This window comes from Phycodurus eques, chromosome 4 (assembly GCF_024500275.1).
Source record: "Phycodurus eques isolate BA_2022a chromosome 4, UOR_Pequ_1.1, whole genome shotgun sequence".
Classification (NCBI taxonomy): Eukaryota; Metazoa; Chordata; class Actinopteri; order Syngnathiformes; family Syngnathidae; genus Phycodurus; species Phycodurus eques.
In genome coordinates, this window is record NC_084528.1 from 17197450 (window position 1) to 17225439 (window position 27990).

Here is a 27990-nt window from a genome sequence, read left to right on the forward strand (position 1 = left end):
AGATTTCAGAAGAAATGATATACTGATAAGGTTGTTCATAAAGAAGGTCTAAAGAGACAATGATAAATATAATTAAATCCACTTTCCAGGATATGTAGGTAGCCTCCCTCTTCTTTACATCAGAATACTGCAAAGATTTTGAAAATTAAAGTTCATCCCCCATTAAAAAAGGGAACATGAGAAAATTCTTCTATTTCCAGCGCTAGACAAAGTCCTTAAAATCCTTTGCAAGGATTATTATCAAACAAGTAAATCATCTCAATGCTTTCACTGTGATTGCTAAGAACATTCACCGATATTTACGGTAATACACTTCACAATTTCGACTGTTTTAATACACACATCTTTGTGATGGAAAGTGTCACTCGTGTGACTTGCTACTGTGACTGGCAAGAGCATCTGGCTCTTGCTGTTTGTTGGTTACGCATGTTCATTGTCACTGTGAAAACGTTTGAAATCTTGGGTCATGTTGCTTAAAACTGTTTACCTCTCACCTTTTCCTTTTCTCCGCTCCAACGGGGTAATGCTACATAATTTTCCTCACATTTTACTTTTGTTTTGCTAATTGCTCCCGTCTTCCAGAAACAAGTCTGGACGTGTCGTAAGAAGATTGATTCGTCTATTGCATGAGGAGGAAGGAGGAAAATTCTTCCCATAAGTTTCAAGAAAGTATCCAAATCATCTGCTGCAGTCGCAGTCTGCCATGAGCATCCATGCGGCCCCTCATGGCCATTGGATGGGTGAGAGTACAGCTCCGTGATCCACCTGATCGGGTGTAGCGGTGGCTATAACTGCGCGTACTGTATGTGTATGCGCAATAAGTCAAAATGGCGGCGGAAGTAAACAAAACATTGCAGCTCGTCACAATAAAATACGGACTTTGATTTGATTTCATTCGTCTGCAAAAATTATGATTCGCGGTTCGGTTTTTCAAGCGGATTCGCAAGTGAATCCGAATTGCCACTCATTCGTTTGTTGTTCTACCGGGCACATACTGAATAGTCAAACAACCATTCAAACTCACATTTACACCTATGGACAATTTACAGTCTTTAATGAACTTAGCATACATGTTTTTGTAATGTAGGAGGAAGTTGTAGTATCTGGTAAAACTCACACAAGCACCGGGAGTACTTTCAAAACTCCACGCAGGAAGGTCAAAGCCCAGATTCAAACTCAGAACTTCAGACCTATGAGGGAGACATGCTCGCCACTACTCCACAGTCAATCATATGGACACAAAAAATATATAATTCTTTACGATAAAATACAATCATTCATTCCCGAGGAGGTAGCTTGTTGAAAGCAGAAAAAAATGATGCATATAAAATTGCCCTAATCGTCCTTATCTTAACATGACAGCTTGTTCTTGAAAGATACCACCCATTCGCCTTTTCCTCCACAGTTATTATGGCCTTCAAGTAAACAAGACATACGGCACTCTAATTGTTTTCTTTAGAGATTGTCTAAATCCTGATTTTGCTAATCGGCAAAGAGTTTGCGTGTTCAAAGTCTGCCTGTTTTCTCTGGGTATTACAGCTTCCTCCCACATTCCAAAAACTGGAATTTTGAGACTCTAAATTTTCCATAGGTTGAATGTGACGGTGAATGGTTGTATATGTCTACAGTATATCTACATGTGACCTGTGATTGGCCGGCCACCAGTCCAAGGTGTATCCCAGCACTCGCCAAAATCTCAGTTGGGATCATCTCCAGCTCACCAGCGACCCTAATGAAGAGAAGCCCAAGGAGGTGCTTTTGGAGGTGCTGAAGCACTCCTAAAATTTGAGAGATTAAAAAAAACAAGGACTTTACGGTAATTGAGAGTCCTCATTAAAAGCCTTCATGATGGTGGATGGTTTCTTTATGGCAAGTGATGAAATAAATGCATTCGGCACTGTTGCTCAGTATTAGGCAAAAGCACCTTTTTTAAATTTTAAAAATCTCACGGCACACCATCAAACAAATATTTTACAAAAAAGAATATAAAGTGTACAATGGCGCCTTGACTTACAAGTGCCCCAACTAACAGTTTTGTCGAGTTACGAGCTGTCGCATGGTCGACTGTTTTCTTTGTGTTGCAAGCTCAAATTTGTTGCAAGCTAAAATTTGAGCCAAGTGTGAAAAACTGGAGCAATTAAGGCACCGTGATGCCCTCTCACGTGGGCAAGGAGAGCCACAGTCGCCGAAGCATTTTCAGCTGTTACTTGAATGGGACAAACAGTCAAACACACAAATACAAATGAGAACACTTGCAAGGAGCTGCTGTAGACCACAGCTCACGCCTCGATGCTCACATGCAGGGTAAGCAGCCAACCCGAATCCATCTTGACATTGCTCACTTGGTCATGAACCTTAAAGGCACATACCCAACCCAATAATTATACTTCATAAAAAAAAAACAGTTTATTAATTACACTTATATTTTAACTTTTTCATACTAACCCCAATTCCAATGAAGTTGGGACATGGTGTAAAAATTGTATACTCGAGCTTTTCCTGTGATGTCATTTGCATCCCCCTGAATGCACTCAGCACTCTGCACACCTGCCTTCACGATTTGGTTTTCACGTTGTTTTTTTTTTCTCATATAACCTCAACTTCCTCTCTTTTATAGAAAGTTACTGTCCGCATTGCGTGTGTATGGTGCATGAATCTGCTGTAATCAACCATGTCACATGATTTCAGCCTGGTAAGTTATTATTACTATTTTAGCGACCCCGAATCGGGAAAAAGCTAGTAAGACGTTATTATTATTATTGTTATTATGAGACTTGCATACCTTTTATTGTTTGCAGTTTACACATTCCTACTTTGTATTTCAGGAACACCCGTATTTGTGTTTAATTAACTTAACTAACTTTATTAACATAATTAGTTTAATAACAGGTTAATTATCAGTGTGAGTGCTTCCTTTGTGTTAAACAAAAACTGTCAGTTCCACTGAGGTTAAAAGTGACAATGGCAGATAATTCAGCAAAAAAAAAAAAAAAAGGAACATTGTGGCAATACCATTGAAGTGATTTATAAATGCCATATAGATGTGGTGCAACTGTGTAGACTGCAGAGCAGGGGTCACCAACCTTTTTGAAACTGACAGCTCCTTTTCAGGTAGTGATTATTGTGAAAGGCTACTAGTTCGATTGACTTCTGAAATAACAAATCAGCTAAATTACCTCAATTCTGTTATTACTATTAATTAATTATATTCATTTTTGTGAAGACCCCGACCATGTTAATGATTTCTCATCATAATGTATCAACAATGACATAAGAAGGTAGGGAACAAAAATATAACAATATGCAAAACTTAATTTCTAAAAACATTACTGTGGAACAACGCAGTCACTGGACACTTCAATATGTACGCCTGCACAATGTCATGCTGATGTAGTGCTTTGATTGGCACCATTGTAGTTGTTTTAATCATCATCTGCTGCTGGAGGTGTGTGAGCAGCAGGTGCTTTCATCTTGTCAGTACTCTCCGTGGGTAAATTGTGTACCTCGCTCTGAACAGGCAGGACGATTTTTCCGCTTTGTGCTCTGTGGTTCAGGCATTTTGTCAACATACCATTTCGTGTGATTTTTAAGTAGAAATGCAGTGGACTTAAAGTGAAAGTTGCCAGAAATACACATAAGAAAGGACAGACACATGAAAATTCTGTTCTACAGTGAAGTATTTATACTCCATTACAAGACTGTTCCTCCTACATTCCAAAAACATGCAAGTTAGGGTCCTTCAAGACTCAAATTGCCCATAGGTGTGAATGAGAGAGGGAATAGTTTTTTTGTGTGTCCTGCTGATTGACTGGAAACCAATCCAATGTGTACGCAGCCTCTCGCCCAAAGTCAGCTCGTGGAGGCTACAAATGATTGTTCCTCATCGACATGAAACAATTATGTGTAAATATCCTACTGTTATGACAGGCTATAGATACACAGCAGCATCATGTGGTTATATAAAAAAAAAAAAAAACCAGCCATCCATTCTCGACACTGCTTACTTACCCTGTCGAGGGTTGGGTGGGAGCTGGAGTCTAACTCAGCTGACTTTGGGCCAAAGGCAGACTCCACCCTGGACCTGTCGCCAGGCAAATACAAGGCACATATAGAGAACCATTTGTCACTGAGTGGAAACGTAACTACTCCACCATCGGTGACATGACACCCCAACGTGTCTATCATAGGACCGATGAAACCAACAAATGATAGCTAGATAGAATGACTGATAGATCGATGAATGGACTAAACTGTGGACTGGTTGCCAGTCAATCACAGGGCATATTAACAAGCAGAAAGATGAAAGGTTAGAGCGATAGCTAAGACAGACTGACAGACAAATTCATGGATTGAAGGACCGACGGATTGCCGAACTGACAGATGTATCAACTGACTGACAGATTGAAGGACATATATATAGAGAGAGACAATTCACGCTTGCATTTGAACCGTTACTGAGTGGGAACTGAATACATGCTGCCTGCACAGACGTTAGGCAAGTGAAACAACACCCAAACACTGTGTCATATTTTCAGAGCTCTTTGCTGGAGAGCGGTGAAGCTGTTACCTTAGACCTAGACTCATGGTTGTTGGACGACATCGACCTGCTGGAAGGAAGTGAGTACGACAGCAACGAGTCGTACGTCAGCAATGAGTCGTTTGTCAGCGTGTGTGACCCGAAAGAGGTCCGGCACTTCGAGGCGATCTTCATACCAGTGCTGTACTCGGTGGCCTTCGTCGTGGGCATCATGGGCAACGGGCTTCTCCTGGGAATTCTGGCTCGGAGCCGGAAGACGTGGAGCGTGACGGACACCTTCATTCTGCACCTGGCCGTGACTGACGTCCTGTTGCTGTTCACACTACCCTTGATGACCGCACAGGACGTCCAAATTGTTGGGTGGACCTTCGGCACGCCTCTCTGCAAGATCACTGGAGCTGTTTTCACAGTAGGACAAAAGACATTATCATTATTATTATTATTATTATTATTGTCATGTGCCCACCAGTGGTGAAACGTGCTGACTGACCGATGTATCGATAGATTGAATGCCGTATCGATGTACAGAGACAGTAATACAGTATGTAATGACATACGGATTGATTGACATATGGACGATCTAATGAATCAAAGGACATACAGGCAGCGAGACAGAAGGTTAAACAGACAGATAGAATGACTGACAGATGAACTGACGGGTTGCCGGATGTATAAAGGAGCAACAGATTGAAGGACTGACAGACAGAAAGATGGATGGACAGAGCAACAGAAGGTTAGACAGACAGGTAGAATGACTAACAAACATATTGATGAATGCATCAAAGTATTAACAGAAAGATAAGATAGATCAACTGATAAAGGGGTTGATAGATGGTGTGTCAGACTGATAGATGGTCAGACAGAGAGAGATAGATCGATAGACATAGATGGACAGACCGACAGATGTATCAATGGTTTGATTGACAGACAGACAGACAGACGGACACCTAGACAGAGAGAGAGAGAGAGACGGATGGACCGACTGAAGCAATGATGGATTGAATGCCAAATTGATTAAGAGAGACAGATACTGTATATGTACTGACAAAAGGATGGAGTGACTGAATGTATAGGGAGCCTGACGGACAGACAGGCAGTTAGATAGACAGATCGATAGCTATAGTGACTGACAGAGATTATTCCAAAGGTAAATTCCAAAAAACAAACCAAAAGCGTTGTCTTTCTATTCTCAGATCAACTTCTACTGTGGAATCTTGCTTCTGGCGTGCATCAGTCTGGACCGCTACCTGTCCATCGTGCACGCCACCCAGATGTACTCTCGCCGGAAACCCTGGCTCATCCAGTCCAGTTGCCTGGCCGTCTGGCTTTTCTCGGTTGTCCTCTCCGTGCCTGACTGGATCTTCCGGGAGGCGTTGCACGATGCAAGGCGAAACAAAACAGAGTGTGTGTCCAACTTTCACTCGTGGAGACTGGCCTCGCGTCTCCTCGACCACATCGCTGGCTTCCTGCTGCCGTCGCTTGTCCTCATCTTCTGCTACTCGTGTATCCTGCGCCGGTTACGCTGCGGTACAGGGGGCCCCCAGAAGCAGAAGGCGTTTTGGGTCATCGCTGCCGTGGTGGTGGTGTTCTTTCTCTGTTGGACGCCGTACAACATTGTCCTCATGGTGGACACGGCTTTTTTGGACGACACCAGCACCAGTTGTGAATTTAGAGCCTCTCTGGCGAAGGCTATGATTGTCACCCAGACTATAGGCTACCTCCACTGCAGCCTCAACCCCATCCTGTACGCCTTTGTGGGGGTCAAGTTTCGCCGTCAGCTCCTGGACATCATGAGGATCCTTACCTGCAAATCCGAGAAACTCCTGTCAGTGGTCGGCAGAAGGAGAACCTCCATTTGGTCTGAGTCTGCAGACACCTCAAACTCCCTAGCAATCTGAAACACATGACAACAGAAGCATGCACACACCAGAACCAACCTCCTGCAAAATATGTATCTAGAGACATTTCCATTGTACCAAAATCCTGAAAGGTCATACCTTTATACTTCTGAGCATCTCTTTTGTGTATACAACAATTTTCTTCTAGTATCGCTTCGATTTCAACAGCATACATACCATAAGTACTGTATTACACTGTGCCATTAAATAAACATGAATACATTTTTTGTTTCACATTTGTATACCCCATCGGACACCAATGATTAGTTTGCAATAACAGAAATGAAACCGGCCAAACCACTAGGTATACCTGCACAATCCTAATTAGGGTACAGTAAAACCCCTACTAGAGTATTTGTGGGGAATAGGGACCAACCCTGGTCACAAATAACAAAAATCCGTGAGCAATAGATGCTCCCCAAAAGGTTTTTGATTGTACTACTATGTACTACTAGTATGTACTACTACTAAATACTACTTTTCAGTTAGACAGGGCTTTGGTCTTTCTACTATAAGGTCCTACCCTCAACATGGTTCCTTGCCACTGAGATGCCACATAAGATGACTGTTACTTTAGAACAAGATGGCGTGATGTTAAAAAGTAGTCCTCTAATAAAGTACTCAGTGAAAAAAACTAATCAAATAAAGAGTGACTGGTGAGTAACTTCTGATTTTAAAAAATAAAAATAAAATCAGAGTAAGAACCTCAAATAAATGTCAACGTCCTGGGGGGCCAATTGGGACTGTCCCAAAACAAACACTTGGGTGGTATATTTTAATTTTGGGGGCTGTATTGAAGCTAACCTTGGGGGTGTGAGAGGGGGGGCAAGCACAGTGTTTGGGGGGGACTGGCCCCCAAGGTCCCCCCGAGAACCGCCACTTCAACACTGAGCCACGAGCTCCATGACTGTGACGTGAAACAGAACAATAGCCGATCAGGAAGCTCACGCTGTTGCCGGACACACACAATAATGACAAGGACTTTGCAACCTTAATGCAATTACCAAATAAGCTAACAACTAGATTCTTCTATTTCTACTTCTGCTACTCCACTACTCTTTCTTCTTTATATTTTCAGGTAGTGTAGATGTCCGGTGGGACCATGTCGCCTCTCACAGGTCAGTTTTGGTACTACGACAAAAATCAGTACGTGTGGTGTGTTGTGCTCATCATCTTGAGTACACCGCACACAATAAAAGCAGTAAGCACACATCTGATTTTTCTCTCATCATGTGTGAAGTCTCTCACATAAATATATATATATATATATATATATATATATATATATATATATATATATATATATATATATATATATATATATATATACAGTAAGATGTTAGTGAGAGCTAATAGAAGAGTTGTTACCTTAACAGTGATAATAGTGCTCTTTTGACATTGTCAGAGGGGTGGGTATTCATTAACAAAGTGTTGCTCCATTACATCATATTCAGAATTGTTGTATTAGGAACAGTTGTACATGACTGCAAACTACATAGTACAACCACAATAAGAAACATCTCAGTAAATTAATACCTCTCTCACAGTGTCATTCAAAATGACCATTATCTTTGTGTAGGCATAATTTATGGACAATCGTCAGATTGCAGATAACACTTTTACCAACGTCATACACGGGAATCAGTGGTGGTGAAGTAGAAATACTTCAGTTACTAAAGTACTCATAGACTAATAAAATACTACTCAGTTTTTTTTTTTTTTTTTACACATAACTTTGCTTATACTTCAGCACAGAGTGGAATTACTTCAATGCCTAAAAGCAAGTTTTGAAGACATGTTGTCCTCATACGGCGTGTAGACTTTCAATGACTTCATGGCACGAATTCAACACCTTCAAGAAAAACGTCTTGTGTGATTCTGACAGGAAACAAATGTAGGGAAAACAAAAGCACAGCTTTGCACCCTTGTGCAATGTGCGGTTTATGCAAGAAAAAAAAAAGAGATAATACGGAGCAGAGTGGGGGCATGCAAACCTCACCCAAATATGCAAGACTGATCAATTTGTCATGGCTTTAAGTTGTAATGGCTTGTAACATGGCTTTTTCTGTACTTTCATCAAACATATTTATTTGAGAGGAAACAAAATAACATTTAACTCATTGTTACTCAGAATACACATTTGTTTGATTGTTTTCATACATTTAGTACAGCCATTGGAGGACTATACAGGATTAACACTGTTAACACTCACCCTGTTTCTTTCTTTGTATCGTGTCTTTGCATTTACACAACCTCGACTTACAAATCAGGTTGGTCTGGTTGACTGTGAGAGACAAGCCCTCCCAAACAGACAGGGAGTCAACACATCAGAGCTTTTAATAGTCTCGTAGAAACATGACCAATGACATTACCGACATATCTGTGTCAACCTGCTGTGTGCCCTCCACGATCATGTTGTAACAGTGAATAATAAAAATAAAAAAGCACTGCAGGATTTGCCCAGCAGGAAATTCCCTCGCAGACACCAAAACATGCTTGTTACGTAACTGCGTGGTTCTTGGAGTAAAATGGCCAGATTACTTAGTCGTCACTGTCGACTTTACCAAGTGCCTCGGCACCGTTGAAGATGACTGATAAGGACAGGAGCTTATCTTCCCAACATATAATAATATTTAGCTACTAAAACTCCTAGAATTACACTGCCCAGTCATAAAAACTGCTCTAAACACACTGCTCTATACAGATTGCCTGTCGCTTTGATTATGATACAGCATCGTGTGGATAAATTCCATTTGTATTGGGCCACAGCTGTAAGCCTCCTTCAGCACAGTCCAAAGATTCTTACAGTCTGGATTCTGGGAATGTGGTGGTGGGGGTCAATCCCTGTGTGAAAATGTGGTCTCATGCTCCCAATACCTTCAAGTTTTCTTCGGACTTGGAGAATTACTGATACTTCTCATTATTAAAGATGGTCAGGATCAATGGATGACTCACCTCAACTTTATTTTTAGAGCACTTTGAAAAACAACACAGCTGAAACAAAGTGTTGTACATAAAAATACACAAACATTAATAATAATAATAACTATTATAATAATAACTGAAGTCATGTGAAGACCAAGACTTTGAAACAAGTCAAGACCAATATGGTACTTTCAGACAAAGAAGGCAGGTCAAGACCATGACTTTGGGACTCAGACTTTCATATAAATATGAAGAAATTGAAGATAAGTTATGATCAAGACTTTGAGACCAATACTTTGAGGCCAAGTCAAAATCAAGACCAGGATTTCAAGACCAAGACTTTGAGCCCAAGTTAAGACCAAGCCTTTGAGGCCAAGTCAAGAAGAAGACTTTGACACCAAATCAAGACCAAGACTTTGAGGCCAAGTCAAGACAAAGCCTTTGTGGCCAAGTCTTTGAGGCCAAGTTAAAATCAAGACCATGATTTTAAGACCAATTCAAGACCAAGCCTTTGAGACCAAGTCAAAAAGAAGACTTAGATGCCAAGTCAAGACCCAGACTTTAAGACCAAGACTTTGAGGCCAAGTCAATACAAAGTCTTTGTGGCCAAGTCAAGACCCAGACTTTGGGAACAAGACTTTGAAGACAAGTCAAGACCAAGCCTTGGAGACCAAGTCAAAATCAAGACCACTTTGAGACCAAGACCAAGAATTTGAGACCAGGAAGAAGGGCACGTATCTAATTGCTTTGGTAAAAGCAGACTTTTTTTTTTTTTTTTTTTTAGGAGGGTTAGGCAGTGTATGAGACAACACAAGTTTGCAATAACAGCGACTATTAAAATACAGGCATTAAAAACATATGTACACAAAGTGACAAAGAAATGTGAAACAGTGGTTAAATATATTACACACTCCCCATGACAATAAAAGTCATCACACCTCCTCGGTCTGTGACGCACATGACACTAACTTCCCTTTGAGAGTGCATCAGTAAGAAAATAATCATGACCTATGTGGCAGAGGTACTTATCATTATTATTCTGTTACTTTGGCAAAAATCAAGCAAGTCAATTTCGAGTTTCCACTAAATGTCAAGCAAGTCGAGTCGAGTCATTACTTGGGTTAAGCAGCTCACGAGTCAAGTGTATTCTTGCTCAGTTGCACGTTAGCCACTTGGTATTAGCATGTACTGTCAACACTATCGGTACTTGTGTTCGTTAGCTGTGCCAACATGCTCACAATTACCGTTTTTAATGGTTCCAAACTCGTCTCCACATTGTCTATTACTTGATTGTGTTTTCAATGAAACGCATAACTGTCTTCAAGCCTACATTTGACCAGCTGTAGGTTAGCTAAACTGTGAAGTTGACAGTTTACTCATGAAGTTAGATGTTGTGGGTGTTGGGTCTCATCTCTCGAGTTGCAAATCCTGCATGTTGCTTTTCTCTTTTTCTCTATTTCATCAAAAACATAATCCTCGAAACCAAATTGAATTATCTTCTGAGCTCTTCACATGTTTTTTGCATCATAGCGTACTGGTGGGTTGCCAGGTTTGCATGCACGACACAGAAAATAACATTTGTTTAAAAGCAGAACAAATGGCACATCTTGAAAATGCTGATTTTGAAGTGTAAACAGCCAAGACAGTGCTACCTTATGAGTTTAGTTTGTTACATGACCAAACTCGCAACTCAAATTTACTCATATATCAAATACATTTTTTCCCCAATAAAATGAATGGAAATGCCATTCATCGTTTCAGCCTCCCAAAACCACCACAATATTTGTTGTATGTTTTCATAAAGAAAAATATCACTGTATTGAAAAATATAAATACATAATAAAATAGAATGTAAAGAAATACATTAGTTTTAAGAAGTGCAATTCAGCCGCAAGTCTCACACGCAAACACACAGAGCGGTGTATTTGTGTTTGACGGGTGCCTTTAAGGGGGGTGTGGCCTCGTGAGTGAAGTCAGGAGCTCTGACTTCAGCTCAGGTCAGCCATTACCCACATGGTGACATCTGTTCCATGCTCCTTGTGCGTGTGTTTTCATTTTTTTATTTGTTTAGCTGCTGGTCCTGTTCAATAAATGGCTGAAAGTGCATTGGTAAGTGTGTCCTTCCTTGCCCACACGGGAGTGTATTACAGTGCTCCATTTTCTTCCCTCTTCACTTGTATGTACAATTTTGGCTCGCAACAAAATGCTCAAAAAAATCGACGATGCAATAGCTTGTAACTCGAAAAACCTGTAATTGAGGCATTGGTATGTCAAGGTACCACTGTAATTCAGGTTGAAGTCGTCAAGGCTCATGAATATCAAGTCAAAGTCAAGTCGATTCGAGTCTATCATATGTTTTAGCCAAGCAAGTCCCAAGTCTTAAAACTGGTGACTAAAGTTTGAATTGAACAACTTGCTTCGAGTTCCCCACCTCTGCTACGTGGCCATTTTAGACTGCACTTGCTGCTCCACACTGGCAATCTGCTTAAGCTCCTCCGTCTCGGGGCTCTGCTCGAGCGAGGCGTCGTCGCCCACGCCCAATTCCCACACCGACCCCTTAGGTTCTGCTCTGACGCAACTCAACGCCGCCAGGGTCCACTTCCTAAAATCGCTGCTCAGGCCGAGGTAGAGCAACGGCCTGAGGCAGGCGTGGACGCAGCCCAATGCCGCCGTGACTGTCAGAGAGGTCCTCCGGGAACTTTGGGGAAGACCGGACGAACCGTTGGAGGTGTTCTCTGCCCCTCTGAATGTGTCTGCGACGAGCGCGACATTATACGGAATCCAGCAGAGCGAGAAGACCCCCACTAGGATGAGCGTGACCACCCTCTTACGGAGTGTTTTGGCAGGGCGCTGGAGCCACGGCATCGCGCACGAGAAGCCGATGACGATGGCGGAGGCCGCGCTGAGCACGTGGTGGGGAAGGCGCGATGCCAAGCGCTTGTTGGTGGGGTAGAGGCTGAGGACGCACTGGGCCCTCTCCTCCTTCCACGGGTGCCGCTCCAACGCCACGGAGAGCCACTCGGGGACGGTGAGAAGCAGGGAGACGAGCCACACCGACAGGCAGCTGAGGTGGGCCAACATGGGCTTCTTGTGGGAGTACAGCTGCTTGGCGTGGACCAACGACAGGTAACGGTCCAAACAAATGATGGTCAGGAGAAAAATCCCGCAGAAGAAGTTTAGCTAGGGAGAGGAAAACAATGTGATTTAGTTTAAAGGGGGCATATGATGGAGGATGTACTTTTTAACACATTTACGACTCAAAACGGGGCTTCCAATATCAGCAGCTGTTTTAGAGCATTTTGACTCATCTTTCAAGACCCACAGAATATTGTGTTCTGTGAAAATATAAACACCAAATCTACCAAGTCTCTTTTTTTTTTTAACCAGTAAAAAAAAGTCTATTACGATATTTTTTCATTCTTTAGATGGGTTGGTTTCACCAAACCAAAACTAGCTTTTTGTCAAAAGAAACATGTCATGCAGAAAAGTGATTTTGACTGATACTAATGAGTTAAATTTGTATTGTGATGGGAGAAAAAAAAAAAAAAGAGGAGGCACGATGTTAGCAACTAGTTAGCACATTCGCCTCACAGTTCTGAGGACCGTGGTTCAAATCCCAGCCCCGCCTGTGTGGCGTTTGCATGTTCTCCCCGTGCCTGCGTGGGTTTGCTCCGGGCACTCCGGTTTCCTCCCACATCCCAAAAACATGCATTAATTGGTGACTCTAAATTGCCTGTAGGTGTGAATGTGAGTGCGAATGGTTGTTTGTTTGTATGTGCCCTGCGATTGGCTGGCAACCAGCCCAGGGTGTACCCCGCCTCCTGCCCGATGACAGCTGGGATAGGCTCCAGCACGCCCGCGACCCTCGTGAGGAGAAGCGGCTCAGTAAATGGATGGATGGATGGGGAAAAAAAAAAAAAGAGGAGGCACGATGGACAACTCGTTAGCACATCCGCCACACAGTTCTGAGGACCGTGGTTCAAATCGCAGCCCCCGCCTGTGTGGAGTTTGCGTGTTCTCCCCGTGCCTGCGTGGGTTTTCTCCAGGGACTCCTAGTTTCCTTCCACATCCGAAAAACATGAGTGGTAGGTTAACTGAAGACTCTAGATTGCCCGTAGGTGTGAATGGTTGTTTGTTTCTAGTTGCATTTCCATTTATTTCAATAGGGGAAGATGGTTTGAGATACAAATGTTTTGAGATGCATACAAATTAAACTTGTATCTCTGGGCACCAATGTATTTGAATTTGCATGTTCCTATTTTATATTTTTGTTCTGTTCTATTTGATATTCATGCTTTGACTAAAAACAAAAAATGGTAAAAATGGTAACCTATATCATTTACTCAGTACTTGAGTAGCTTTTTCACTGAATACTTATTATTCATAGGACTAATTTTTATTTTTACTTGAGTTATATTACTCTAAAGTTACAGCAGTATTGTACTTTTAGTATTAGTATTAGTTTTACTTAACTACAGAGTGAAAGTAGTTTTGCCTCTTCTGAAGTTACATATTACATTTCGGATGTAGTTTTGCCTCATGTGTTCAGAAAGTGAGTGTGAGGGGGGAACAAAACAGCCCAAACCTTAAAAATAACTGCGCTGATTCTGCAAAGAGCGAGTCCGATGCACCATCCGCAACTCTGGGTGGCCTGTGCCGCCCACAGTGGCAGCGTGACCAGCAGCAGGATGTCGGCGACACTCAGGTGGAGAATGAAGATGTCCGACGTCCTCCACGCTCGCTTCTTCAGTGCCAGTGTCGCCAGCAGCAGCCCGTTCCCGAACAGGCCGAGGATCAGAACGACCGAGTAGACGAGCGGGATCCACACTGCCTGGCTGCCCTGGGACTCCGGGTCATCGTCTTTGTACGCGTAGTCATCGTCGTAGTCGTAGCTGACGTTAAGCCGGAACAATCCGTCCAGGTTGACGTCCATCTTGGTCCTGCTACTGCGTAGACAACAGTGCCGTCTTCAGAATGCGCTTATACAGCTGAACTGGTTTAATCCTCTCTGTCTGTGCGTGCGTGTGAAGTTTTGAGAACGTCCATGCCAGAGTGCTTTTAAAGAATACAGGCTGAGGTCTCACATGGTGTACTGTGATATCATTGTATGAGGCAAGAGCAGCGAGTGGGTTCAAATCGGAAGCCCCCCCCACACACACTCATTGACAAAGCTGAGCGTCAGGAACACCACCCTGATGTGAGCAAATGAGAACACTTCTGCTTTTTAATTCACATGCGGTAAATGCAAATGTCATGGGTAATCTATGCAATGATCAGATGACAAATTGTAGCAATAACACCAAGCAGTGAGATGTGTATCAAGAGCTTCCAGTAAGTGCTGCTCTTATGGTGTGTGGTGTACACTAGAGCAGTGGTTCTCAAACTATTTACACCAAGTACCACCTACAAAAAAAACTACTGATCTCCCCAAGCACCACCATACTGGCCAACATTCAAACTCAATAAAGTATTAGGCCTAAGTGTTCAATTACAGGTTGAAAAGATTGAGCGAATAAATTAAATAATTCAATTACAAAAAAAGGCAGCCGTAAAATCTCTGCCTCGAAGCTTTGGAGAGATGTGACTGCACACACCGCTCCGTGTAGAAATAAGTTTTACATTTTTATCCGATTAATCAACAGGATAATCGGAAGAATACAAAGTTCGAAAAATATTTGAGAGCTGCAGCCCAAGTGTTCATCAGAAGCGAGAAAGAGGTTTTATTGCTTAAAAGTTGAGTTAATATTACTGTAAGCCACTGTAACATTATGTACATTATGAACACTAGCTTGAAAATAAGAAAATAAAAAAAAATTAAATAATTCAATTAAAAATGTATTGCACGTAAGTTAAATAGAAATTTTACTTCCAATAAAAAATTTCAAACAAACCGTGTCAAACTCCATGCCCGGGGGCCAGATCCGAACATAATTCTATGTGGCCCGCGAAAGCAAATCATGTATGTCAACTAAATGTTTTGTGTTTTTCTGAAATGCTTAACAGTTTAAATTGAATCCTATTAAAATAAAATGAAATGTGTTTCGCCTGGTCCTTCATGTTTTCTTTCAAGAATTGTACACATCTTACAAATTTTGCCTGGGTAAACAAGCATCTGAGCACATCTGAATGTTTTCGCATTTACTACATAAAAGTAGGGCTGTTAATTATATTGACATCAACATTATATTAATTATTTTTAGATCTAGCTATTGAATTTTTCAAATCCAAAATAAAACGATACATTTTAAAAATATTTCCAATTAAAAAAATATTTGCGCTGTTATTATATTATTTTTTTTATAATTCAATAATATTTAAAATGAAATAAAATACAAAAATATTTTAACATTGTGTATTTTTGTAATTTCTTAAATATTCAAAACTTAATAGTGGAATACAGTATCTTGCAACATGTAACCTTTTTTTAACATTTGTAAAATATTTCCAATGAAAACTAAAGTGTAATCTCTTGTAAAATTTAATTTTGTTTTAGATTTTTTTAAACACTTTAAATAAAACACATTTGGGCTATCTTGTAACATTTAACTTTTCTGTACATTTAAAAAAGATTTTAAAAACAGTGAAATATCTTGGCACATTCAACTGTCATGCATTTTTTAAATATTCTTTAAAAAACGGACTTTTTCCAAACATTTCTTATAATATTTAAAAATATAGCAATGTCTTGTAACATCCAAACTTTTTTAAAAAACAAACTTTTTTAACAAAAATAAAAACAGAATACAATGATTTTCAAATCATTTTCAACTTATGTTTAATGAAATACACTACAAAGACAAGATATTTAATATTCAAACTGATAAACTTTATTGTTTTTAGCAAATAATCATTAACTTAGACTTTTATGTTCCAAAAAAGCTGGGACAGGTGGCAAAAAAGACTGAGAAAGTTGAGGAATGCTCATCCAACACCTGTTTGGAACACCCCACAGGTGAACAGGCTAATTGGGACCAGGTGGTTGCCATGATTGGGTATAAAAGGAGCTTCCCTAAATTGCTCAGTCATTCACAAGCAAAGATGGGGCGAGGTTCACGTCTTTGTGAACAAGTGCGTGAGAAAATAGTCGAACAGTTTAAGGACAATCTTCCTCAACGTACAATTGCAAGGAATTTAGGGATTTCATCATCTACGGTCCATAATATCATCAAAAGGTTCAGAGAATCTGGAGAAATCACTGCATGTGAGCGGCAAGGCCGAAAACCAACATTGAATGGCCGTGACCTTCGATCCCTCAGGCGGCACTGCATCAAAAACCGACATCAATGTGTAAAGGATATCACCACGTGGGCTCGGGAACACTTTAGAAAACCAATGTCAGTAAATACAATTCGGGGCTACATCCGTAAGTGCAACTTGAAACTCTACTATGCAAAGGAAAAGCCATTTATCAACAACACCCAGAAACGCCGCCGGCTTCTCTGGGCCCGAGTTCATCTAAGATGGACTGGTGCAAAGTGGAAAAGTGTTCTGTGGTCCGACGAGTCCACATTTCAAGTTGTTTTTGGAAATTGGGGATGTCGTGTCCTCTGGGCCAAAGAGGAAAAGAACCATCCGGACTGTTATGGACGCAAAATTCAAAAGCCAGCATCTGTGATGGTATGGGGCTGTGTTAGTGCCAACAGCAGGGGTAACCTACACATCTGTGAAGTCACAATTAATGCTGAAAGGTACATACAGGTTTTGGAGAAACATATGCTGCCATCCAAGCAACATCTTTTTCATGGACACCCCTGCTTATGTCAGCAAGACAGTGCCAAACCACATTCTGCACGTGTTACAACAGCGTGGCTTCGTAGTAAAAGAGTGCGGGTATTAGACTGGCCTGCCTGCAGTCCAGACCGGTCTCTCATTGAAAATGTGTGGCGCATTATGAAGCGTAAAATACGACAACGGAGAACCCGGACTGTTGAACAGCTGAAGCTGTACATCAAGCAAGAATGGGAAAGAATTCCACCTACAAAGCTTCAACAATTAGTGTCCTCAGTTCCCAAACGTTTATTGAATGTTGTTCAAAGAGAAGGTGATGTAACACAGTGGTAAACATGACCCTGTCCCAGCTTTTTTGGAACGTGTTGCAGCCATAAAATTCCAAGTTAATGATTATTTGCTAAAAACAATAAAGTTGATCAGTTTGAACATTAAATGTCTTGTCTTTGTAGTGTATTCAATTAAATATAGGTCGAATATGATTTGCAAATCATTGTATTCTGTTTTTATTTATGTTTAACACAACGTCCCAACTTCATTGGAATTGGGGTTTTCCTTTTTTTAGATTTTAAAATATTTTATTAATTTAGCCATTCATCTTCCATACCGCTTATGCTCACTAGGGTCACAAGCGTGCTGGAGCCTAATTTTTGGGGATGTGGGAGGAAACCGGAGTACCCACGCAGTCACGGGGAATACATGCAAACTCCACGCAGGCGAGGCCGCATTCGAACCCATGTCCTCAGTACTGTGAGGCAGATGTGCTCACCAGTTGTCCACCATGCTGCCTAAAATATTGACAAGGATGACAGTGAACTTCCCACACGCACCAAAAGAAATTTAGACTGTCAGTGTTTGGTTCACCGTATACTTGGGTTGTAACATTACATGTAATTGTATTCAGATTATTCGGCGTTCCCACATGGACCATATTAGGTCGCGTGACATAGCCACACGTCTATGTCGTACACAAATACAATGCAGCTCATTCTCTGGCAAAAAAAAATAAAATAAAACAAAATAAAAATTAAAAGATACTGCTGCGCAAACACAACTTCCAGCGATATTTAAACAGCTTCTCCTAGGCTCTTTCGGAGGAGCCAAAGCAATAGCAAATGCCATTATTAGTGATTTGATAGCAGAATAATTCACACTGTTCAAACTGTTAGTCTTGCACTCGATGTTGCACTTTCCGAAAAAGAAAGTTGTTTTTATTTCACTCTTCTTTATTTTAAAATCATTTATTGGAGAAGGTATAGCTCGCTGTTGGAAATGTCTTCTCGATAATACATAAGCACTTTTCTTCCTTTACTGTCCCCAACTTGAACCAAATTGAGACCTTAAAACCCAGGTAGATCTTGCACCGTGATTTTTGGTGGACTGTTCCACACCTACCATATATGTGTGGGAATATTTTCCCTCAAACACTAAACCACATCGTGAAAACAAAATATGGCTCTGTTGTCAGAGACACATGCGGACGAGTTACTTAACTGAAGTCAAGTCAAACCAACTAAATTTATTGAGCATTATGCCCAATCACAACTCCCCCACCAAAGTATCTAGGGCTGCGACTAATAATATTTTAGTAAATGATGAATCTGTCAATATTTTTTTTGAATAAGCAATGACTGGGATAAAACAATTTTTTTTTATTTCCATCCATTTTGACTTCACTTGATTCTTTATGTCAGACTCAGAGGGATGCATCTCACAGAGTGAAGAAAAACTATTTTAGAGAACCAAGAAAGGAATTTATAAAAATAATAATAACAACTACAATACCAATTGGTGGCACGGTGAACAACTGGTTAGCATATCTGCCTCACAGTTCTGAGGACCTGGTTTCGAATCCGGCCTCGCCTGCGTGGAGTTTGCATGTTATCCCCGTGCCTTCGTGGGTTTTCTCCGGGTACTCCGGTTTCCTCCCACATCCCCAAAACATGCGTGGTAGGTTAATTGAAGACTCTAAATTGCCCGTAGGTGTGAATGTGAGTGTGATTGGTTGTTTGTTTATAAGTGCCCTGCGACCAGTTCAGGGTTTATCCCACCTCTCGCCCAGAGTCAGCTGGGCTAGGCTCCAGCACCCCTGCGGTCCTAGTGAGGAGAAGCGGTATGGGAAATGAATGCATGAATGAACAATACTGATTCATTTATTCAAAAAGTTTTTAATTTAAATTTGACAGTGCAGAAAATGCACAAAGTGGTTATGATTCAGTTACTGTTTTGGTCCGTAACATGTCAGAAAATAGGCAAAAATGTTGATAATTATTTTGTAGAAAGGACTACAGAAAACTGAGAATATTTACTGTTGGGGGGTTGAAATCGGAGCATTGGGACAAGTTAAACAATGGTTCTCAACGATTAATCAATTATCAAAATAGTCTCAATGAATTTGATAATCGATTCGTTGTTGATTAATGGATAAATTGTTCCACCCCTGCAATTAACATAAGAATATTGTGTGGCAGACGTTGAAAAATAATGATCATAATAATTGTGCTCACCTTTAACAGAAGATGACAGCTGCAAGGTTCAGCGTGATAGTGAAAAACAGGGGGGAAAAATCACACCTCTCCACCACTACGCGCGGTCAAATTTAACTGTTTTTGGGGTGAGTTGGGTGGGTTCTGCAGGACTTCAAATCAAGACGTAAAACGAAACCCAGAAGATCCCAATTCCTTTTAAACTGACGGGGGGGGGGGTCGGAGTTGAGAAACGCGCGGTGGGGACTGAAGCAACCAAAAACAACACACGGAGAGAGAAAACTAGAACAATAAAGACACTCGGCAACAACGAGGTGTCTTGTTAAATTGCGAAAGGATTTAATGACTAATTAAGTCTCCGCCTCTCGATTCCTATAAACAAATTTCAGCTCAGACCTGCGAACAGCCATATTCCTCAAAAACCACGACCCAAGAGACCGCTTGCGTGCTTTTCAAATTAAAATCTTACCGCCTTTCCTACAGTACTATAACTCCGTCAAATGAACGAATTGTGATTCAGTCCTTAATTGTGATAGTTAAACATGTTATAGAATTCGAACCGAACGTAATATATCGGTCTAATGTGGAATATGTATCGGAAAAACTTTATTTTGAAGGCTATATTCGCGAGCTTCAAAACATCCGGACAAGGGAGGCGCTGACTTGACGCTTGTGAACAAAGAGGGACACAAAGCAAGCGCAATGACAGCAGCTGACCACATAGAGGGCGTCGACAATCTTTTTTCCCCCAAATATATATATATACACAAGTTTATATTACTAAGATTACAGCTTTTCCTTTCTTGTAAGACAGACTTTATTTTTTTTTAAATATACGTTTTATGTGAAAATTTACTTATTCTTGCCGATATTGCTACTTTTTTCTCTAAAGTATTATTTCACTTTAAAATATAATTGTTTTTTTCCTGAATAATATAGGACTATATATAACTATAACTATCGAGTAAGATTTAAAAAAAATACAATGATTACCTTTTCCTCCTTAATATAAAACTTATTTCTTGAAAAAAATACTACATTTTTATTGCAGTATCTCAACTTTCTTTTCTAAAAAAATATACATATTTTTTTTACTATTTTTTAAAAATAGTAATTTTATTATTACTATTTTTCGTAAAAATATAAAAATATACAAATTTATATTTTTCAACGTTTTTCTTGGAAATATTTTTATTTCTTGAAAATATACCCTTTTTCCTTAAATATGTAACTTTTCCTTCAAATGTCTCTCTCTCTCTATATATATATATAGTAGAAAGCATGATTTTTTTTCTCTTAAAAAAGTAACTTTTTTTTCGTAATATATATATATATATATATATATATATATATATTAGAATATTGTATTACATTATATTACAATATATATAGACCTCATTCTTGTACAATTAAATTTTCCTTATTGGAAATATATTGTTGATTTCTCAAAAAACACATCTTGTATTATGTAAAAGATAGACTTTATTCTAGTAATATTATATCTTTTTTTCTCAAAAATGTACAACTTTATATGAATAAGATTACAATGGCCATTCTAGTGAGATTATGACTTGGTTTTTTTTCTTACAAATATACACCTACGTTGTGGATGATCTGTGATGTGGAAAATCTTTTTTTCTCTATGATGTATGACTTCATTTTTGTAGAATTGAGACTTTATTCCTCAAAAATATACAACTCTTTCCTCGATAATACACACTTGGCATCATGCTAAAAAGTAAATCAGAAGAAGACAGTTTTATTCCCCCCCCAAAAAATCTATCACACAAATATTAGCACATAACTAATACTGACAGTTGGGTTCCATATTTAACCTCATACATGAGTCACAATCATTTCCTCTTTTGTTTTGCAACACAGACTGCAGGCATGCAGCTGTATGTTTGGAGCGGGGTGGAAAAAAGGGGAAAAAAAGACAAAGTCAGCAGAATTGTCCACTTTTTTTTTTCTTTTTTCATTTCACTCAAACCAGCTTGTTTTCATGCTAAAGGAGAAGGGCATGATTACATTCCCAGGTATGTGTCAGACTACGTACAAACGACTTAGCGAGCAAACAAGTGCGAAGAAATCAAACTATTTCATAAGATGACCATACACACAAAAAAAATAAAATCAACAACACAAAAGAGCATTCAAGGAAATATCGAAAGTGACGATAAAATGCATGAAGCGGCATCATATCCACAGAGAACATTTTCCAGTCTTTATTCACCTGACATTTTATTTCGCGGCAGTTTCCCATGCAGATTCACCCCTAAACTCTAACTATATTCCAGAGTCTCCACTCTGCTGCAACGGTCCCTTTTATCGCTGCCCTCAGTCTCCTCTCGAATAACATTGTTCTATTTTTCATTGAAAACATACAACTTTTAATTTTCAAAAATATGTCTCCTTTGATTACAACTTTTTCCAACAACACCATTTTTTTTCTCCCAAATGTACAATTCGATCAATGATTCTCAAAGCGCGCTCCCTCTCGTGGTATGCAACAGCATCACAGAATGAAATGTTCAAACTCTGTAACGTTACAGTGGCTTAAACTGTTTTCAAATCCAGCAATGTGCATTTGTTAAATGCAGTTCCGTTGTATTTAAGTTTTAAGTTCAATCCATTTGCATTTAATCGTTAAAAAATGTTAATTGAAAGAAAGTACATACACATTTTTATTTGATTTTACATTTCATTTGAATCACTATTCAAGAACAGTTTTTTCCCCCTTATTGAAGGACAGTATTCATGTTCAAACTGTACATAATGTTACAGTGGCTTTCAATAATATGAAATATACTTTTTAGGAATAAAATCTATGTCTTGATTTGGGCGAACACTTAGGCCCAGTACGCGACTGTATTTTAATGTTGTCATTATGGTGGTACATTGAGAGCTAATGATTTTTCTAGCCTATACCTGGTGTAAAAAGTTTGAGAACTACTGCATGAGGTGACTATATATTTATCAAAGATATGTGTGATTTTTTTCTTGGCAAAATATGTAATTACATGGTCAGAAGATTCGGGTTTTTTTTTTTTTTTTTTTTTAAATGCAACTTTTTGGCTAAACATATGGGACTGTTTTTCCTCAAAAATATACAACTTTATCTCAAAAGCTTTTCAAGAAAATACACCACTTTTAAAAAATACATATACAGTGTGACATTTTACTTTGTGGAGGGGGGGGGGGGGGGGGGGGATATAACGTTTTTCAACAATATACAACAATTTTGGGGGGAAATTGGTGACTTTTTTTTATTATTATTATTATTGTCATAATAATAACATAATATTTTTTTCTCAAAAAAACTAAGTGACTTCCATCTATCCATTCTCTGTACGGCTTATCCTCACTAAGGTTACATGTGTGCTGGAGCCTTTTGTATCCGACTTGTTTTTTTGAAAATATCTGGGGGTTTTTTCCCCTCAAAGATGTACTTTGAGAACTTTTTTTCCCACATACGATTGGGACTTATGTCCTGAAAATACACTTTTTTTTTTTTTAAATGAGGGAAAAGTTGTTCATTTATTCTAGTAAGAGAAGAATGTCATGCAACATTGAGAGATAAATACCAGAGAAGCTCATCCTCCTCTATCGTTATTTAATTATTCTGTGTGGTGCATTCAATACAACTTGGTTTTCAGACTTTTGCGATCTACAGCGTTCCCCCGCCATGTCGCGGTTGATCGTTCGCGCCCCTGCTAGATCGTGTTTTTTGAAGCGATCTTTCTTGTTTTTTTACGGTAAATCTACTGAATGTAATGCTCTCACATATGGGAACGGAGAGACACGGTTGCCGATGCACTTTTCAACCATTTATTCAACGCAGGGAGAACAGTAAAACACAACAAGTGTACCCATGCAGGAGCTGCTGTCGGCCACTGCTTACACTCAGACACTCACGGGCAAAGCAAGGCCCTAATTAAGTTTAAATGTGTTTAAAGCTTGTGGGAGGGGCAAAATGAGTAGGAAAAATAAAATCCAATAAAATGGTCTCTCTATATCGCAGATTTGTACCTATTGCAGATGGTATAGGACAGGTGCGTCAAACATACGGTCCGTGGGCGAAAAGCAGTCGACTATGGTGTTTAGGATGAAAACATACGAGAGAATTTTACGAATTTTAAGAATTATGATGCTCATGTAGAAAATGGAGTGGTAATAATTCCTCGGTCTTCATAACTTGATTTAATTTCAAAGTGAAATTACGACAGGAAGTCCTCGATTTACGAACGACTTCCGTTCCTACGCTGGCGACGTAACACGAATTTCCGCGTAAGTCGGATTTCACCGTTAAAGTCCAAATTTACGTCGAAATACTTCTGTTACGGGTATCGTCCCGCGTGATTGTGACAGCAAGCTCAGTGTGTGTGGGGGTGTGCGTCGATGTGGGAGTGAGACGGGACTGCGAAGAAGGAAGGAGTGCGCGCAGGTGCGAGTGCGTACAGTAGCAAGTGTAGTGACGGCGACCGGGGAAGAGTAGCGTTTAGCGGAGGACCCGTTGACGTTGAATGTGCAGATGAGCTAATAAAGCCATTAAAGCGCTTTATTGTTGCCGCCACCCATTTTAGCTGTGCAACGAGAGAAGGGAGTTAAGCCCTGCGTCTCCCGACCACGGTCAGGGGACCGTAGCAGGAAAGGTTAACACTTCGTATAAAATACATTAAAATAAAAAAAATAAGATGCTGTACTTACCATTACTGCTGAGAGTGAGAAAAAAAGGAGGGCGAAAAAGGCAAAGATACCCCCGCCGCACAAACACAGACAAGCACTATGCACTAGCGAAGCAGAAACACTATGGTGCTGGGGACAAAATGGCGGACGAGGCGCGGGCGTCGCCAAATCGAAACGTCGTAGGTCGAGTACGTCGTAACTCGAGGACTTCCTGTATATCAAAACTATATTTGTGGAGTCCCAAATACCTTTGACTTCAAGGTTTGTGCCTTTTAGATACAATCGCTGTGATCAGTTTTTATGCACACATACTTTTCTTAAGAAATCTTTTTTTTTGTTTTTTTTTTTGCAAAACGATCATAAAATTTCATTGAATCTGAAGATTTTCTTCATGTACTTGCATTGCTTTAGATTTTAAAAAAGGAAAAAGTTGATTGTAATTTAAGTATACTATGAGTTGAGTGGCTCATCTACTTTGACATCAAATTAATGTGGCCCCTGAACTACAGAAAGTATCCCAGCAAATAAATGGGAGTTCACGGGATTATGTTTTTAAGTGCAAGGCATTTGAAAATTTGCATCTGACTTGAGAGGTTCCATGGTTGGCCACAGCGGAGTGGAGCAAGTACAGCAAAGTGAAAAAGTGGAACTCTTCTTGAACCATTTGACCAGCTACTCTAAAACATTTGGAGAGCTACCTTTTGGACACACTGCTTCTCAATCATTTTCCCACCATTACCGAGTAGGAGGTGTTTTCGCTATCGGCCGAGCTGTAGGAGCTGGTTGTTTTCCGCTTCCTCTCCCTCCATTCCTCCATTCCTAGCCAGCCTCTCTTTCCCAGCAGCCCCTTGCACATCCGAGCCATCTCCCTGCGGAACTTGACCCCCACGAAGCCGTACAGCAGCGGGTTAAGGGCGCAGTGCGACAGCCCCACGCTCTCGGTGATCACCGTGCCCATGTCTACGATGCGGCCGAACCGGCAACCCCCGAGCACGACGTCCAGCCTCTGCAGGCTGTCGGCCAGCTGGAAGCCGTTGTACGGCGCCCAGCAGACCACGAAGATGGACACCAGCGAGATGATGAGACGTAGGGACTTGCGCTTTTGCCGGCGGGTGGCATTGCACAGCGAGCGGAAAATCCGGATGTAGCAGTAAAGCATGATCAGGAGCGGAAGTCCGAAGCCCAGACTCACACTGACCAGCTGCAGGCCGGCCTGCCACTGCGCAGCGTTGTCGGTGAACCACACCTGGCACAAGAGAGGCCCCTGCCCGTCTCCGATTTTCACCTCGCCCACCTGCTTGAAGGCAATGTCCACCCCGCCGAGGGCCAGGCAGCCCACCCAAATAAAAGCGCAGGCCACCTGGGCCTGGCAGGTGTTGTTGCGCTTCCAGCCGGAGCCGACGGCGTGGACGATGGCCATGTAGCGGTCGAAACTGATGCAGGCCAGGAAAAGGATGCCACTGTAGCGGTTGAGCGAGAACAGAGCGCCGGAGATCTTGCAGACCGCCTCGCCGAACACCCACTGGTGGGCCCACTGCGTGGCGAAGAGCGGCAGCGTTAAGGCCAGGAGCAGGTCGGAGATGGCCAGGTGGAGGAGGAATGTGTCGGTCAGGGAGAATGAGCAGACGCGGCCTCCGCGGGAGTTACGGTAGCGTCGGATCACGCAGAGCACCAGCACGTTGCCCGCCACGGCCAGGAAGAAGACCAGGCTGTAGACGACCGGCAGGTACCTCTGCGCAAAAGTGTAGATGTCCTTGTGGGGGCAGGGGGCCGCGTACGTCTTGCTGGTTTCGGGGGACAACGTGTAGTTGTCATAGTCAAATATCTGCAGATGGGGATGACACACAAGATCGTCGTTTCCTTTAATCAACAAAATTCATATACAGTCTTCCGTCTCTCTTCCCATGACGTGAATAGTGATTGAGGCATCTTGGTGCCAAGGAACTATATTGAAGTTAGTTGAGGAGCTTCATGGACTGCTTTGGCGCCATCATGTGGAATCTTGGTGGCACGGAACTATGTTGAAGTGAGTTTAGGAGCTTTATGTACTGCCTTGAAGCCATCCTGTGGAATCTTGGTGCCAAGGAACTATATTGAAGTTAGTTGAGGAGCTTCATGTAGTGCTTTGCCGCCATCATGTGGAATCTTGGTGGCACGGAACTATGTTGACGTGAGTTTAGGAGCTTTATGTCGTGCTTTGAAGCCATCCTGTGGAATCTTGGTGCCAAGGAACTAAGTTAAAGTGAGTTGAGAAGTTTCATGTAATACTTTGGCGCAATCTTGTGGCATCGATAGGCAATTTTAAACTTTTTTGTTGTTAGAGGAGGGGAATCTCAATCACAATTTTGCATCCCCTAAAAAGGCTTCCAAACAATTTTTTTAAAGAGCTCTTTTCAAAAATATGATTAACCTTTGCTATGCCAGCCATTGTGAAGACACTAAGATATATTTTTTAATTGGCCGCACACTGAGCCAATGAATTCCTTGTAAATATAAAGTCTATGGAAGTTTTGGAAAAGGGTTCCTCATTTGTATCACAATGGCGTGCACCATTGGACTGGTTCGGGCAGTTTTTTTATTTTATTTTTATTTTTTGCGTGTGTGTACCGGCGCCACGGTGGACGATTGGTGAGAGCGTCTGCCTCACAGTTCTGAGGACCTGTGTGGAGTTTGCATGTTCTCCCCCCGTGCCTGTGTGGGTTTTCTCCTGGCACTCCAAGTCTGCAATTAACCTACTCTGCATGTTTTTGGGATGTGGAAGGAAACCGGAGTACCCGGAAAAAAACCACGCAGGCACGGGGAGAACATGCAAACGGGATTTGAACCCCGGTCCTCAGAACTGGGAGGCAGATGTGCTAACCAGTTGTTCACCATGCCGCCGCTCTAGAAACTAATCTTGTGATATAAAACAGGAATGTTCTGATATCGTGTGATTTACGTTATATTGAAACATATTCTACAGCAGTTTGGCGCTTAGGTAGAAAAACAAAGCTACTCACCCAGTAATCCTCTGTGGTTGCCATGTAGTCATCCATGCTTGCTACAGATGTGGAGGCAGCGCAGTGACCTGCAGTCTGCAAAGTGAAGCAAAGCCTTTTTTCACAACCACACTGGATGGATGAGAAAAAGAAGAAGTCACAATTTTGGGAACTGAATCCTCACACGCTTTAGGACAGATGCAAACATAGCTTGTCGTAGGAATGGATGTGTGTCTTATTTTTGCCTTGGAGGAAATTGTGACACGCTTTGGGCAAAAAGGTGCTTGCAGACAGGTTGGAAAAATCATTTAGGGCAGACAGTGCATGACTGATGTGGATGCTGTGGAAAAAGGTTCTGCACCTGCATCACCAGTTTTTTATTTTTAGGTTTTTTGTTTTTTTTTTATATTTCAGGGTTCATCATACAGCCTAAGAAATAAATCCTACATGAAACAAACAATGCACATCAAGAGGAAGACAAGATTGACTCACCCTCTGAGACCTGTGAAGACGACAGGTTGCAAGCAGAACTAATGCAGAATAAATAGAAATACAAAACAAAGAGGAAAAGGAAGAGTTGTTTTTTGCGGTTTATCTACAGCAGGGATGCCCAAACATTTTGGCTCAGGGGCCACATTGACGTAAAAAAATTGTCATGCGGGCCAGCATTAATTTTACATGCTACCGACGAGGGGAATGCCTTTTTGTATTTATTTTTATTTTACTTTGTTTTACTATGCTGTCTGCTGCTA

The 27990-nt window shown here is 41.0% G+C and overlaps 3 protein-coding genes across 6 annotated transcripts; 1 reads left to right on the plus strand and 2 right to left on the minus strand.

Moving 5' to 3' along the window:
• The first annotated feature begins 2600 nt into the window (after window positions 1-2600).
• On the plus strand, window positions 2601-6648 carry cxcr3.1 (chemokine (C-X-C motif) receptor 3, tandem duplicate 1). Its single transcript, XM_061675631.1, has 3 exons — window positions 2601-2692; window positions 4536-4946; window positions 5731-6648. The coding sequence occupies exons 1-3, from the start codon at window positions 2672-2674 to the stop codon at window positions 6433-6435; spliced, it is 1137 nt and encodes a 378-aa protein (XP_061531615.1). The 5' UTR covers window positions 2601-2671; the 3' UTR covers window positions 6436-6648.
• Window positions 6649-8171: 1523 nt separating this feature from the next.
• LOC133401372 (C-X-C chemokine receptor type 3-like) lies at window positions 8172-19993 on the minus strand. 4 transcript variants are annotated; one of them, XM_061674316.1, is made up of 4 exons: window positions 19596-19993; window positions 19140-19185; window positions 13946-14303; window positions 8172-12540 (listed from the first exon to the last, which is right to left on the minus strand). In XM_061674316.1, exons 3-4 carry the CDS (start codon window positions 14291-14293, stop codon window positions 11797-11799), a joined length of 1092 nt encoding a protein of 363 aa, XP_061530300.1. In that variant the 5' UTR covers window positions 14294-14303; window positions 19140-19185; window positions 19596-19993; the 3' UTR covers window positions 8172-11796. The 4 variants fall into 4 exon arrangements, with proteins under 4 accessions (XP_061530300.1, XP_061530297.1, XP_061530298.1 ...); XM_061674313.1 differs by having other exon boundaries at window positions 13946-14306; XM_061674314.1 differs by lacking the exon at window positions 19140-19185 and having other exon boundaries at window positions 13946-14306.
• A 1135-nt stretch (window positions 19994-21128) lies between these two features.
• Window positions 21129-27411, minus strand: cxcr3.2 (chemokine (C-X-C motif) receptor 3, tandem duplicate 2). The gene is made up of 2 exons (XM_061674317.1): window positions 27260-27411; window positions 21129-26085 (listed from the first exon to the last, which is right to left on the minus strand). Exons 1-2 carry the CDS (start codon window positions 27293-27295, stop codon window positions 24982-24984), a joined length of 1140 nt encoding a protein of 379 aa, XP_061530301.1. The 5' UTR covers window positions 27296-27411; the 3' UTR covers window positions 21129-24981.
• Between the last annotated feature and the right edge of the window lie 579 nt (window positions 27412-27990).